Source organism: Eptatretus burgeri, chromosome 1, assembly GCF_056783735.1.
Source record: "Eptatretus burgeri isolate ZD-2024b chromosome 1, Ebu_testis_v1, whole genome shotgun sequence".
Taxonomy (NCBI): Eukaryota; Metazoa; Chordata; class Myxini; order Myxiniformes; family Myxinidae; genus Eptatretus; species Eptatretus burgeri.
In genome coordinates, this window is record NC_140961.1 from 2,375,063 (window position 1) to 2,388,794 (window position 13,732).

A 13,732-nucleotide genomic window follows, 5' to 3' on the forward strand; every position below is an offset into this window, starting at 1 on the left:
AATAACATCTCAGACTGCGTCATTGAGAGATTGTCTGCCAGAGTGTGGGTGGCGTTGGAGTATGAGGTGCAGGAGGAAGTCGTCGTGTTTGGGCCGGAGACGAGCGGCCCACAAACCAAAGGGCACGGTGAAGTCCCTGGGGTGTCACGCAGCTCCATTTACACTCAAACCTCCGCTTCCGACAAAACACGGACACTCCACCACTCAACTCCTCACCCCCTAATCCCTTCCCACAATATTTAGCCCAACACAACCCCATTTGGTTGCATGACGTAAGGGAGGAAGCATCTCCATACTCCGATCTGCTTCTTTCTTCTCATTTCTTCTCATCTCCTTCCTGGAATGATTGGTGTTGCCATGTCTGTTGTCTAAGTAAGTTTGTATATGAGGTAAATACGTATGAGGGGCAAAGCATTTGTTTGTGCCTGTCTTTTGCCTTTGATTGGTTGGTGGTTGCCTGCCTGTGTAAATAACAATGACTGTTGCTTGCGTGCAAGTATGTGTTTGATGATTGCTTGCTTGTGTGTGTAAATGAATAACTGTTATCATTCAAATCTGCCTCATTCATGTCCTTTCCTGCATTGATCTGACATAGCGTGTTCATAATCGATAGATGGGAAGTTTTTTTGCCCAACTGATTGGCTCCACTAATTGGCCAACGCTGCACTCGTGGTTTTGCTCGGCCATAATAAGTACTTGGGTGCGCGTGGACCCTAGCTTAGGTGGTTGTACTGAGTAGGTAATGCAGCTGTGGACCTGAGGACCTTGCTCAGTGTAATTACTTTTTCTGACATCCGCAGTTGCTTAACGACCCATCGGGTCACAGAGTTATCCGTGGTCTAGGGTCCTCAGGGTCGGTAGCGGCGGCGGATCTGAGTACATACCTCATGTGCTGATACCGTAACAGTATATATTGAACATTGCATGGGGTATCGTGTTCTATGAACTCTCCAGTTTGATTATATTATTTACTTCACCACATTAGCAACGTCATCACATCACTCGACTTCATGCGTAACTCGTGTGGAACTTCTGTCTTATGCAGGATAGTTTGGCATGGTGAACATCTTTTCGGAGGTCTGCACAATGTTGTCCATGCGAAGCAGTTATGGTGATGATTTTGCTGCTGGATGCAACATGGATGGTGGACCTTCGAGCAATGATGTTCAAGCGGTGTTCTCTCACTCTCATGTTTGGTTCTCTACGACGAAGTCTTTCAGCCATAGAGACCGCGGGGTAATGCAGCTGGTGTTGATCCGGTACTCGCACATCTCGCACTCGGATTCACATATCATGAGAACACATCGTCCTCTGCATCCGAGATGGTCACTGATTACACTGCAGGGGTTTGTCTGCACACAGTGGGCCTTTTATAAGGGAGGGAGAACGAGACGGCTGGAGGACTGGGTGCAGGAGGCTCTGTTCAGGGTACTCTCTGTACATGGGACCGGTTCTTGGTTCTGAACATTCAACTGAAAATTTTCCTGGTATTGAGAATTCGGTCATCACAGGAAAGTTGTTTTTTTCTGATATTCATGCTGAGTTTGGTTGATTCATCTCACAGGTGGTTTCTCACCATAAAAGTGAATAACAGGCTGTGAAGCACGAAAGTAAGAATGGGTTTTTTTAAGAGAGAACTACATGAAGATTCATCAGACCATGTTGCCCTTTTTGACCCCAGAATGACCTATTTAAAATGACGGAGCAGGACGGATCTAATGGAGGAGGTTTTAAGTGCCGGTTCGAAGGAAACTTTGGACAGCCAACTTTGATTGGCGTCTCGTGTTTTGTTTTGGTGTAATATGGTTGAAGACCTTCTTGACCCTGTGATCGACTTATAATGCGAGTTGTGTGATGTCTTGAACAAACCTGAAAACGACCGATGTGAGGAAGGTTTCTTCCAGGTTTTGTGAACCCCCCCCTCATCACATCAACTTTTTTGTAAACAAATGCATGGTAGACTGGGATTTAACTCTGAAATCAGTTGGTTGCATCATTACTGAGACGAGGCTGCATTGCTGATGCAGTGCCCCTGCACATTTTTGGCCGGAATTAGTAATTTAAGGGTGCACGGAATAACTCGCCTACTCTTCATGAAAGACACTTTGAGATCTAGTGCTGGCAGACGAGACGTCCAGTTTAACGTCCATTCGAGGGACCGCACACACATTGATGGCTCACCATGCCTGCGAAATACCAGGGTGGCAGTTTATAGCTGGGTCGAGATTCGAACCGAGGCTATACATCTCAGAAGCGAATGTGCATACCTCTCAGCCTGAAGATGTACCTGTTTTTGTATACAATGTCGAGGCTCGTATAAGAGCTAACACACAGAACGTACGACAAGGGGAGCAGGAGACAAGAGGGGCGGGAGAGGGAGGGAAAAACAGTGTGGAACAGAGACATGAGGAGATCTGTGGAAGGGAGGGGGATGGGGTGGGGTACACAGGGTAAACAAAATGTACATGACAGGGACTTTCAGGTCCTTACACGACAGGGACTTTCAGGTCCTTACACGACAGGGACTTTCAGGAAGGAAAGCAGGGAATTTGAAGGAGGTGGGTTTGGGGGTGGATTAACGGGGGTAGAAAAGATCATGGTTTAGGATGGGGGAAGATAAGAGGTGGTGGTGAACAGCTGTTTTGAAGGCCTGGAGGGACGAATGGGATTGAACAGAGTGAGGGAGTTTGTTCCAAAGGTGGGGGAAAAAGAGGAATGAAAGTGTGAAGGTGAGCAGTGATTCTTGCATTTAAAGCATTCTTAAAATTTGAACAGAGTGATTGGGAAATGTACATTTAATGAGCTGTTAACAGATTAACTTGACACCTCTCATCCATGTCACCCTCCGCCATGGTTATATCTGAACGGGCTGATTCGTCAAAAAGTCATGGATGTTTAACCCCAATATGGGGACGTTCAAAAATTACATCCTGATATTTTGTTTTTATGAAGGCATGTACGGGCTTGATTAGACATTACTCATTTTTTCTTACTAAATGTAATTAGATCTTTCGGGGTCCCTTGTCATGATTAACACTCGACCCGAACAAAGCCAAGGGAAATCTGACGCAACAAACCTGGATAGCGTCTAATCGGCAGAGGCCTACAGGCCTAATGTGTTAGGCCCACTAGAAAACCAAGATGGTGGCCATATCATTTCGTCTTGGTGCCATGGTGGGAGTTGAGCGACAGATGTGGGTGTCGTCCGGCAGCTGTCTGACCAATGGGGGCACATTTGAAAAATCGACCCCCCCTCCCCCCAAAAACAGTCACAACAACACCACCACCGTGAGGCTCGAGTTGACCTGTGACATGTCGCAAGTAAAAAAAACATTCCTATGTACAATTAATAAAGCCTGATGTTCGCTTAATGGTTGAGCTGGCTGGCTTAAGGTCTTGAGATCCTGAGTTCAAGTCCTGAGTCCTGAGTTAGTTAACACCAGTTAGAGTCCTGAGTTAGATTGACTCAACTTGTCATCCTTTTGATGTCAGCAAAAAGACTACCAACTCTGTAAAATCATCCATTTGAGTGTATACTGTGTCAGAGTGGTGATTTGTCCAGGATTGTGTCCTTTAGCCAATGAAACTACCCAGGCAGCCCTATGTTCCTCACAGCATGAAAGAAATGACTTATGTGCAATTAATAAGAAAAAATATTTCTTAACTAATATTATCGACTGTACTTGCTTAATAAAAAAACAATTAAAGATGTTGGCTGTGAACATCTTGTTCCGGAAACTTTTGAATCGCCCCTCGTAACCACATCATGACCACCGTGAGTCAAAGTGCTGTACAAGCACGTGACCTGATTACAAGAGAACATTGTTATTGAGTACATAAGAAACCTTTTCATGAGAACAAACATGAGACATTAGGACAAAAGAACAATGCACAAAGCTTTATTTACAATTTTTTTTTTTAAATCACGATTTATTTATTTATATATATTTATAGATATATGTATGTATAGAATGTGCTTTGGACATCTTCCAATATGAAATATAGCAGCTTCTGGCACTGCACACATTTATAACAATCAAAATCACTAAAATGATTACACACACACACACACACACACACACACACACACACACACACACACACACACACACACACACACACACACACACACACACACACACACACACACACACACACACACACACACACACAGTGGGTTGTAATTCTGTAACATGTTTCTTGTCTGTAACAATCCATATGGTGACAGTTGAGGGGGAGAGAGAAGTAGAAAGAGAAATGGTAAAGGGGGGGAGGGGTGGGGCTGTCCCCCGTCCCTTCATATATTTTGGCTATTGTATTTCCCAGCTGGGGTGCCTCGTGCTGACTCCAATGCTGAGGAGGCCAGTTATAACAGAACTGTTTATCCTATTCCCACAATTGTCATGTCTGCATGCCTCACAACAATGTCGCGAACTGATAACAGCTGCTGGCAAGCTGTGATCCCCCTCCAATTTATCGGGAAACTTTAAATTCAATCAAACATGGAGGTGAAATACTCCAGTCCAAAGTACTGCACCACCATTGAGAAATTTCTGCGAGCGGTTTGGTAAGCAGAGTTTAGATCTCAAATCTTCCAATATGGAGGCACAAGGAGGAGGCGCTGTATGGAGCTGCCCAGCAGACAAGGCTCATGGCCTGAGCTAATTACTCATCGCCAGTGCCTTCATTTTCAGATAAGGATCTTCCCAATAACAATATGCAGTTTTTGTGATCTCCAAGACCATGTAGGATGTCATTGGCACAATGTCGCATGGTAAAAACACAAAACATCTGTAAATGGAATCGCAATGCACACAATGCCTCTCTGAGAGACGAAATCCATTCTTCCTCTCATTGTATGTAATAAATATATCGCTATAAACACGTCGATAAAAACCTACACAACCCATATAATGTATGTTCTACATAGGAATTTGAATGGCTTCTCAGGTGGATCACAAGAATGCTTCGCTCGGATTCCCCGGTACCCACATTGATTGTCTGGTCAAAGACAAGTGCATTCTGCAGGTGGAATCCCCCGAACCCACGAGAATGTCCTGGGAACACAGGTATTCATAACGAGCCTGAACTATGCAAGCCTGCTAGATACAGGTGTGCTAAATCTAAAATGTTGTAGCACAGGCTTGATGGGCCAAACGGTCTGCTCCTCATCACAATTGTGGTGAATTTTGGGGGATTGTTAGGGGGGGGGGGTTAAAGCTATAAATGATTAGCATTATCCTCGTGTCTAAAGTCCGTGCCCCCTCAGGCCACAGCCTCCAATCGGTGGAATTAGCACATGCAACTTTCACATTACTTGGCACTGATAAACATTGTGAAACGGCTCTGCGAGAGTGGAGCGACTAATCTCGCCTTCTCGATTTCCTGCCACTCTCGTCTTGTCTTCAGACTTCCTGGCTTCTTGAGAAACCTTTGTTTTTACATCAAAAAATAATTTATCTTTGTGTTTCTGCATCCATGCTTGCTTCCAGAATTCCTTATTTGGATTTGATTTTCCCATTTCATATAGATCCAACCACTCTGTACTCACTAGGCCCTTTTTATGTGCCCCAATACGGTGAGACTTTGACCCTCCCCACCCCGTCCACTCCCTCGTGTGCTTCCAACATTCCTCTTCCCCTCCTCTTATCGCCTCCCAAACCTATTCCCCTTCTCTTGTCACTCTTCCACCAACACTGCCTTACCCTCATTACTCTTCCATTGTCCTCCATTCTCTTACTCTTTCTCATTTGTTTTCTCAATTCAGCTCTTCCACCCCACCCACGTCCTGGTTCTGCGTAATAAATAGATGGCTTCTTACAGGGAGCCATAAATGGAAACATCCACCAAAGAAACATTGAGCCTATCGGTGTGATACAGTACCAGCTATTGCAATTAAAGACCAGTTCAAGTTGTGCCATGTATTAAAGAAGAGTCAGCAAACCCACATCTATCCCATAACCTTCCTAGTTACTGGCTTGATGCACGCCTGGTAAATCTATAATATTATTGCGTAGAAATTGCAAAAACAAATTGCTGAGGTTTTGCTGGTGAATTGTTCGATTAAAGCACCACCCGAAGGCCGTTCTTAAAGAATCATCCGCCGCAGGAACATGTGCTTCACTTTGGCTGTAAAAGGCTGTGCCCTGGCACGTGACCATGTTTGGGGGGACATGATGTAAAAGATAACTCACTTATGTGTTCAAGTCTCTTTGGGTGATCATTCATTTTGGAAACGCGGATTGGAAATGAATGATGCTGGGAATTCGATGACATAGGGACACTTGGAGGCCTTTGTCTTCACAACGGTAAAGAAAAGACATTTTGCCACCAAAGGATGTGGAAGCCATGAAAAGATTGGCCCAGAGAGCAGCTAACACTGGTAGTAGGTGTAGTGATGCTGATGCACCTTCCCTTCTACATGTGTGTGCATGTGCGTGTGGAGAACATCTAGAGCTGCATAGCCTCCGGCTTTGCCATAAGACCTGCTTGGAACGTATCCCTTTCCTGGTATGCTCGGGCCTATAGTGACACCCGTGTGATGATTGGGAAACCCCGTTGTTGATACTGGCTGGTGCATAGCACCCAGTGGAGTCACAGGAGTGATCGCCGGAAGGTCTTCATAAGGGAGCTTGTCTGTTGCCGGTGTGAGGCGGTCACGGGGACATCGTGAGGCCGAAGGCACGGAGGAGACGGAGGAGGATGATGTCGGGTGCCCACAGGAGGTGTGGGGGCAGGACTTGGGTCTACGTGTCTGGCACAGCCAGAGGAGCACGGAGCCGACGATGAAGAATGCCCCAGCTGGGATTCCCACAATGACGGGCCAAGGTAATGATGCTGGAGGTTGAGCTAGCGGAGCAACGGGCTGGGAGCGAATGTGGCCTGTGGAATGGTATGTGGAAAAAAGGGAAGAGGAAGGATTGAGATAGGAAATAAGTGAATGAGACAGTATTTTCCTCTTTCCCCTCTGAATGACAGCCATAATAATAATAATGAAAACAATAACATAATTTACATTTCCAATACACCGTATGATGAAACACAAAAATCTCCTGAAAACTCATCCCTGCAATGTGGGTTTGTATCAATCACGTTTTTTTTATCCCTTTTATTCGGTTCTCATGTGGTGATGAAGAAAGCATCCCGAGAAACACTTAATATGTTATTTCATTCACCAAATTCTTCATAACATTATAATTGTCTTTGGTTTTATGATTCTGCACTGAGGACGGGCTTCATGTCGAAAGCGTTCCCACTTTCAACAATCAATGGCTACAGTCGCTGTGCCTGCACTACAAAAGACCAGCAGGTGCAGTGCGAAATTCTTCTGGGTCAGCACCTTGCAATGCCAGTGACGATTGTCCATTGATGAGCAACACCTGCTGCTACATCTCTGGCATTGTGACTCGCTTGATGAAAGGTCAATGACGACGCAATTAGGTGATGTAAATTATGTCACTTTTAACATCGTTATCGAGTTGATGAGCGTTTCTTCATCTTCACAATCACTGTCAGTGGTGATGCAGTTCCACGATGGTTGCTTCAACTTTACGAAAGAGTGTCAGTGTGTCTCCTCCATAACCCCAAGACCATGAAGCTTATGGGCCCCAAACTTTGCACGCATACTCAGGGAACACCGAGTGAGTGCATGAATGAAAAATGGGTATTTGGGTAAATTAAAACACCCCTTGTGAAGATAATTAATGGCTCACCTCCATGAAAGGGTTATCCTTGGTCAGCCCAATTTGCCTCGCAAAGGTCTTAATTCGGCCTATTCAAGCATGCCTTGCCTTGGAAACATGATCTACTCTCTCGGACTAAATTAAAATACATAATCGAAATATTATATCTGATATGAGAATCGGATATGGTGGACTAAAAAGTGTTGAAATCTGGAGTGAAATCTGAATTATTTTTAAACAATTGAGTGATTTTAAAAAACGAAGTGTATTTATATAAACAAAACAATGAGCTCAACTTTTTCAACTGTTCGGACGATTATATTTAGTGAAGAAAAGATTAAGGAATGTGCAGAAAGTGTAACTTCATTGAGCGCAACCTGCGTCGGAGTTGCGACCCGTCCAGGATTGTGTCCAATCACCAAGGAGACTGCTTAGGCAGCACCAATGCTCTCTACACAGTATGGTCCCAACGAATGGATTGAGCGCAACGCCATGCTCTATAACCTGCTTTTGCAATCCATGACGATACAGTCCACAGAGGTCCTTTTTTTGTGGCAATTACATATGCAGTTTTATTTTTACCATTTTGTGCGATCTGCTTTCATGACAATTTTTTTTTTTTAATCTGTATACTAATAGATGCTGCAACATATTAATAGTCGACAGTTGCTGAAAATGAAGAGGTATGAAGACAGCACACACGAACATGGTACAAATGACCCTGTGGGGTTTGTGCTTGCCTGCATGCGAAGAGGTTAGAGGAACACGCATGGGGTCATGCATTCAGACAGGCCTTTGCTCGGTCGATAGCATGGGTTTTTATTTTTAAATGCTCCCGTCTGGTTTTATATAGAACATGGCGGTTAAAAAAAAACAAACGTTGCTGTTTGGGCACATTTTATCACCTCAGTAATGCCTTGGTACGCTGCCTACGCTCCCCTCACATTTCTTTCCCTTGCCCTTCGCTGCCTCCATTCTCTTCATGCTGCCTTCTCTCCCCCCCCCCTTTCTCGCTGCCTTCCCTTCCATCCCCTTACGTTATCCTCCTCCACACCCTCCCCCCCATACCCCACCACCGCACAACTCTTTGGAGGTCTAGTAAAGGAAGGGGTATCAAAAATGTATGAATTGGGCAAAAGGAAAGCTTTTTTAAAAGAGTGGTCGGAAATACTGCTCAGATCAATTCCGCAATTCGTCTGAAGAAAAGGTTGCTGTTTGGGCACGTTTTATCACACCGGTGATGCCCTGGTACGCTGCCAACCATCCCCGACAATGCTTTCCTATGGTGCCTTCCCATTCCCCACATGCTGCCTTCCCATTCACTCACGCTGCTCCCCATTTCCCACACGTTGCCTTCCCATTCTCCACACGTTGCCTTCCCATTCCCCACACATTGCCTTCCCAGTCCCCACACGTTGCCTTCCCATTCCCCACACGTTGCCTTCCCAGTCCCCACACATTGCCTTCCCAGTCCCCACACATTGCCTTCCCAGTCCCCACACGTTGCCTTCCCATTCCCCACACGTTGCCTTCCCATTCCCACACACTGCCTTCCCATTCCCTCACACTGCCTTCCCATTTCCTCACGCTGCCTTCCCCTCCCCTCTCTTGCTGCCTTCCCATTCCCCACATGCTGCCTTCCTATTCCCCACATGCTGCCTTCCCATTCCCCACATGCTGCCTTCCCATACCCCACATGCTGCCTTCCCATACCCCACATGCTGCCTTCCCATTCCCCACACGCTGCCTTCCCATTCGCTCATGCATGCTGCCTTCCCATTCGCTCACGCTGCCTCCCCATTTCCCACACATTGCCTTCCCATTCCCCACACGTTGCCTTCCCATTCCCACACACTGCCTTCCCATTCCCTCACGCTGCCTTCCCCTCCCCTCTCTTTCTGCTTTCCATTATTTCCCCTCATGCTATCCTCCTCCCAAACCCCCTTCGCCACCATACAACTCTCGACAGGTCGAGCAGAGGAAGGGGTGTCAAAGAATGTGCGAATTGGACAAACGAAAAGTGTTTTTTTTTTTTTCATCGTCAGAACTGCTGCTCGGATCAATTCCACAATTTGTCTCAGGTGAAGAGATTCTAGAGCTTATAGTATATGTGGAAATTAAATTAAGGGATGAACACTGGCACGTCTTTTTTGACGATTGAAGGACAACATCCTTCCTTCCCTTCCCCTTTCCTCATGCTTACCTCCTCCGAAAGCCCCTCCACTCCCCACGGTCATGTCTGGGCGTTGTTTAGAATGACCCGTTTGAACGTGCTGTTTCAACATACCCAATTTCGTTCCTGCCTCCACTTTCCCTCAAGTTCCTCTATCAAATGCATGGCGAGAACACCTCCTTCCTTTCCCCACTTCCTCTCTCTCTCCCCCATTCTCCTTGCTACCTCCCCCCTCCTGGAGTGTATAGCGACGTGTGGTGGGGCCTCACTCTCTCCTCCCCTTTCTCTCTCATCCCCCTTTATCGCTCTTCCCCCTTTCTTGTTCTCCCTTCCTCACTCCCCCACCCCTTACCCCCTTCCCCATCCATCCTCACTCCCCCACCCCTCCTTGCTCCCCCTCCCCTCTTTGATCTCCCTCCATCTTAATATTCCCGTCAGGGAAGAGACGGGTTGCATTTGCTAGTTGGGTTAATAAGAGGCCCTCGGCAGTTCTAAATAGAGAGTTCAATGAACACCAAAGAACAGTCTTGAAAAATAAGGATATGGGCATCTACATAAAGCAGGAAAGCAAATCTCCAAGCGGCAAATTTGATTGGTGGTGATGATGTAAAATGCTGGAATATTTTGTCCAAGTCTTGCTAAATGTAAGGGCTTTGAAAGTGCCAAAAAGGTGATTTATGTTCTACCTTGTTGAAGTATATAATTAAATTGAAATAAAGTAAAGATTTTAAAGGTTGGAGAAAAAAGAATTCTGCAAGTTTACCGAAGTTGCCGCAGGGTCTTATACACCACCTTATTTAACATGTCAGTCGTTGGATTCGTTATTCATGCCTGTTGTTTGTGTCCTTTATGACATCCTTAAAAACAGTAAGTTTCCTGTTTTGAATGCTTTTCACTTTTGCTTACCTGCCAGGCAGGCAGAGTAAAAAAATTATCACACTCCTCTCTGCGCTTGCGTGATTGGGCCGAATATGGAGGCAAAGTAAGTTACAACGGCAGGTTTGTTTTCTGATACATGTTCCAATTAATGTTCAAAATATAACATTTGATTTAATTAAGTTGACCTTCGATCATAAATTGACTTTTGTGGACAGTCAGACAGATACACAAAGTGAACCACTTGCTTAACCCCACTTTTCACTTCACGTGCGCTGGGTAAAAATTACCTACACCAGCAAAGGTGGACGGACGTTATATTTTCACCCCTGTCTGTTTGTCTGTCTGTCTGTCTCTGTGAGCATGATATCTCCAAAAGTTGTGGACAGGCAATGACAAAACTTGTTGTCACCTATCCACAATTGGATGAGTTGGTACAATAGGTGACAAGAACAAGCTGATTCGATTTTGGTTCATGTCGGGATACGGATCCGGCCTATGAGTGGGACACAAAATGTAACGGAAACCCTTTATACCCCCCTTCGACTCTTTCGACCTTTACACCCTTAACACTCCTTAGACCCATTAAACCCCTTTAAATGCACACTGTGCCCCGTTGAGCAGAATTTGCATATTGGGTCACTGAATTGGTTCATCACTCAAAACCTGGAAAAATATTGTTTTGTGTCAAAACGCTCAAAGGGTCAACGGTGAAGGTTGCATAAAATCCTCAATTTTCATCCTTTTAACTTGAAATTTGAACAGGATTTGCATATTGGGTCACAGACCTGGATCACAAAAAATCAGAACGATCAACGGTTTGAATTTATTGTGATCTACCTTTTTTAACAGGTCAATGGTTTCCAAGACAACAATTTCACCCCCATTATAATCAAAAGGGGCCTTTTTGTGAATTTGTTATTAGCAAACCTCAGTAATTTTTCAAGAAATCGAAACTTACACAGTGTATCTGTATGTATGTGCATTATATTTGAGGAGATTTTGGTAAAACGTGATCAAAGGTCAAGGCCAATGCCATCCAAAACATGTAAAACAGAAAATATAATCAACTAAATTTGTCATGCACAACATTCCATCATGTAAAACACTTGAAAGGTCAAATTTTCCAAATTACAGAATTTCTGTTTCCATGGCAACTATTATTTATTTGGATTTCAAAAGTATAGTGCTCTGCACAGCATCTTTCTTGTCTGTTTGTCTAAGAGCACGATATTTTAAAAAGTTGTGGATGAGTTGGTTCGGTACCAAGAACAAGCCGATTAGGTTTTGGTTCAGGTCCGGATGCAGATCGAGGCTATCGGTGGGCTACAAAACGTAAATTATTCAGTCTGGTGTTTAAAATGGATTTTAGCTTGTTTGTGTTCCCATATGAACTGACGGCTCATGACACCCAGGTTCAAATCTCATATACCATATTGTCCATTGTCTACTGAATTAATGTCAAACTACACTGACCTACGCTATATGGATAAGCTCATCAACGAGCTTGAGGAAATATCAATTGTTTATAAACCCAATGATGTCCCACAAGATTATTTCACTGTCACCAACCATCATATGATTCACTCACTGATCTGCTGCATAAATGCAAGGTCATGTTAACTTTTCGATATGATCATGTCCGCACAGTAATTTTAAACATTTTGGCCATAGGTCATCGACAGCAAATTTATGCGATCCCATGACCCTTAAAGATCAGATCGCCCAAGGGAATGAAATATGTACTTTCGAGGAAAAGGAGACAAGCATAGGTTAGAAACCTCCTGTTAGTCATCCATCACCTTGCTAAAGGTGAAATGTCAATGAACATAATGGAACAGTGAAAACAGTTTGAAACAGACGCAAGAAAAACAAGCAACGCAGAATGAGCTCGTAATAGGCCGAACGCTAGCAAGAATCTCAGTCATGTCACCCTACAGGCTTAAAATATTACCATATTAGTCGTTGCATCAGTGATGAAATAATGTTTCGAGCACAATTAAAATTACATGACCGCAAACAAATATTATATTAATCTGAGCCAAACTTTTACTATTAATACAAACATTTATGATTAATACAAAGTTTTACTATTAGTACAAAGTTTGACTGTAATCCAAACTTTTACTGTTAATACAAACATTTACGATTAATACAAAGTTTTACTATTAGCACAAAGTTTTACTATGAATACAAACTTTTACGATTAATACAAACTTTTACTATTAATACAAACACTAACTATTAATACAAACTTTTACTATCAATACAAAGTTTTACTATTAATACAAACATTTACTATTAATACAATCTTTTTACTATCAATACAAAGTTTTACGATTAATACAAAGTTTTACTATTAATACGAACTTTTACTATTAATACAAACACAAACTATTAATACAAAGTTTTTATGATTAATACAAAGTTTTACTATTAATACAAACATTTATGATTAATACAAAGTTTTACGATTAATACAAACTTTTACTATTAATACAAACATTTATGATGAATACAAAGTTTTACTATTAATACAAACATTTAGGATTAATCCAAACATTTACTATTAATACAAACACAAACTATTAATACAAACTTTTACTATCAATACAAACATTTACTATTAATACAAACTTTTACGATTAACACAAACATTTACTTGAATGATTTTGTCTGAGCTGCTTTTTGAATACTGTAGTTATATCATTGCTGGAGATTTTTTTTTTAAAGCTGACCAGACAGCCGAGCAGTACACACACTGTCCTCTAAGCTGTCTCGCCTGGGTTTGAATCCCAACCCATAAACTGTCGTCCTGGTGTTTCCCAGGCAGGGAGATTCATCAATATGTGCGCTGTCTCTCGAATTGAACATAATAAACGGGAGTCCCATCTGCTGGTATTAGTTGATGGACGTTAAAGTCTTTTGTATAAAGTAGGTGAGTTATCGCCGGCACCCTGAACAAATTACAAATTCCTGCCCAAATCAGCTTCAGTCGAAC

At 43.4% G+C, this 13,732-nt stretch overlaps 1 protein-coding gene across 3 annotated transcripts in view; it reads right to left on the minus strand.

Moving 5' to 3' along the window:
• Positions 1-4,265: 4,265 nt before the first annotated feature.
• LOC147033782 (fibroblast growth factor receptor-like 1) overlaps positions 4,266-13,732 on the minus strand; it is a 113,117-nt gene continuing 103,650 nt past the window's right edge. For all 3 annotated transcript variants that reach the window (XM_085870849.1, XM_085870832.1, XM_085870840.1), the window contains one exon: positions 4,266-6,882. In XM_085870849.1, coding sequence (XP_085726975.1) covers positions 6,374-6,882 — 509 coding nt within the window. In that variant the 3' untranslated portion in view covers positions 4,266-6,373. The remainder of the gene's footprint in view (positions 6,883-13,732) is intronic.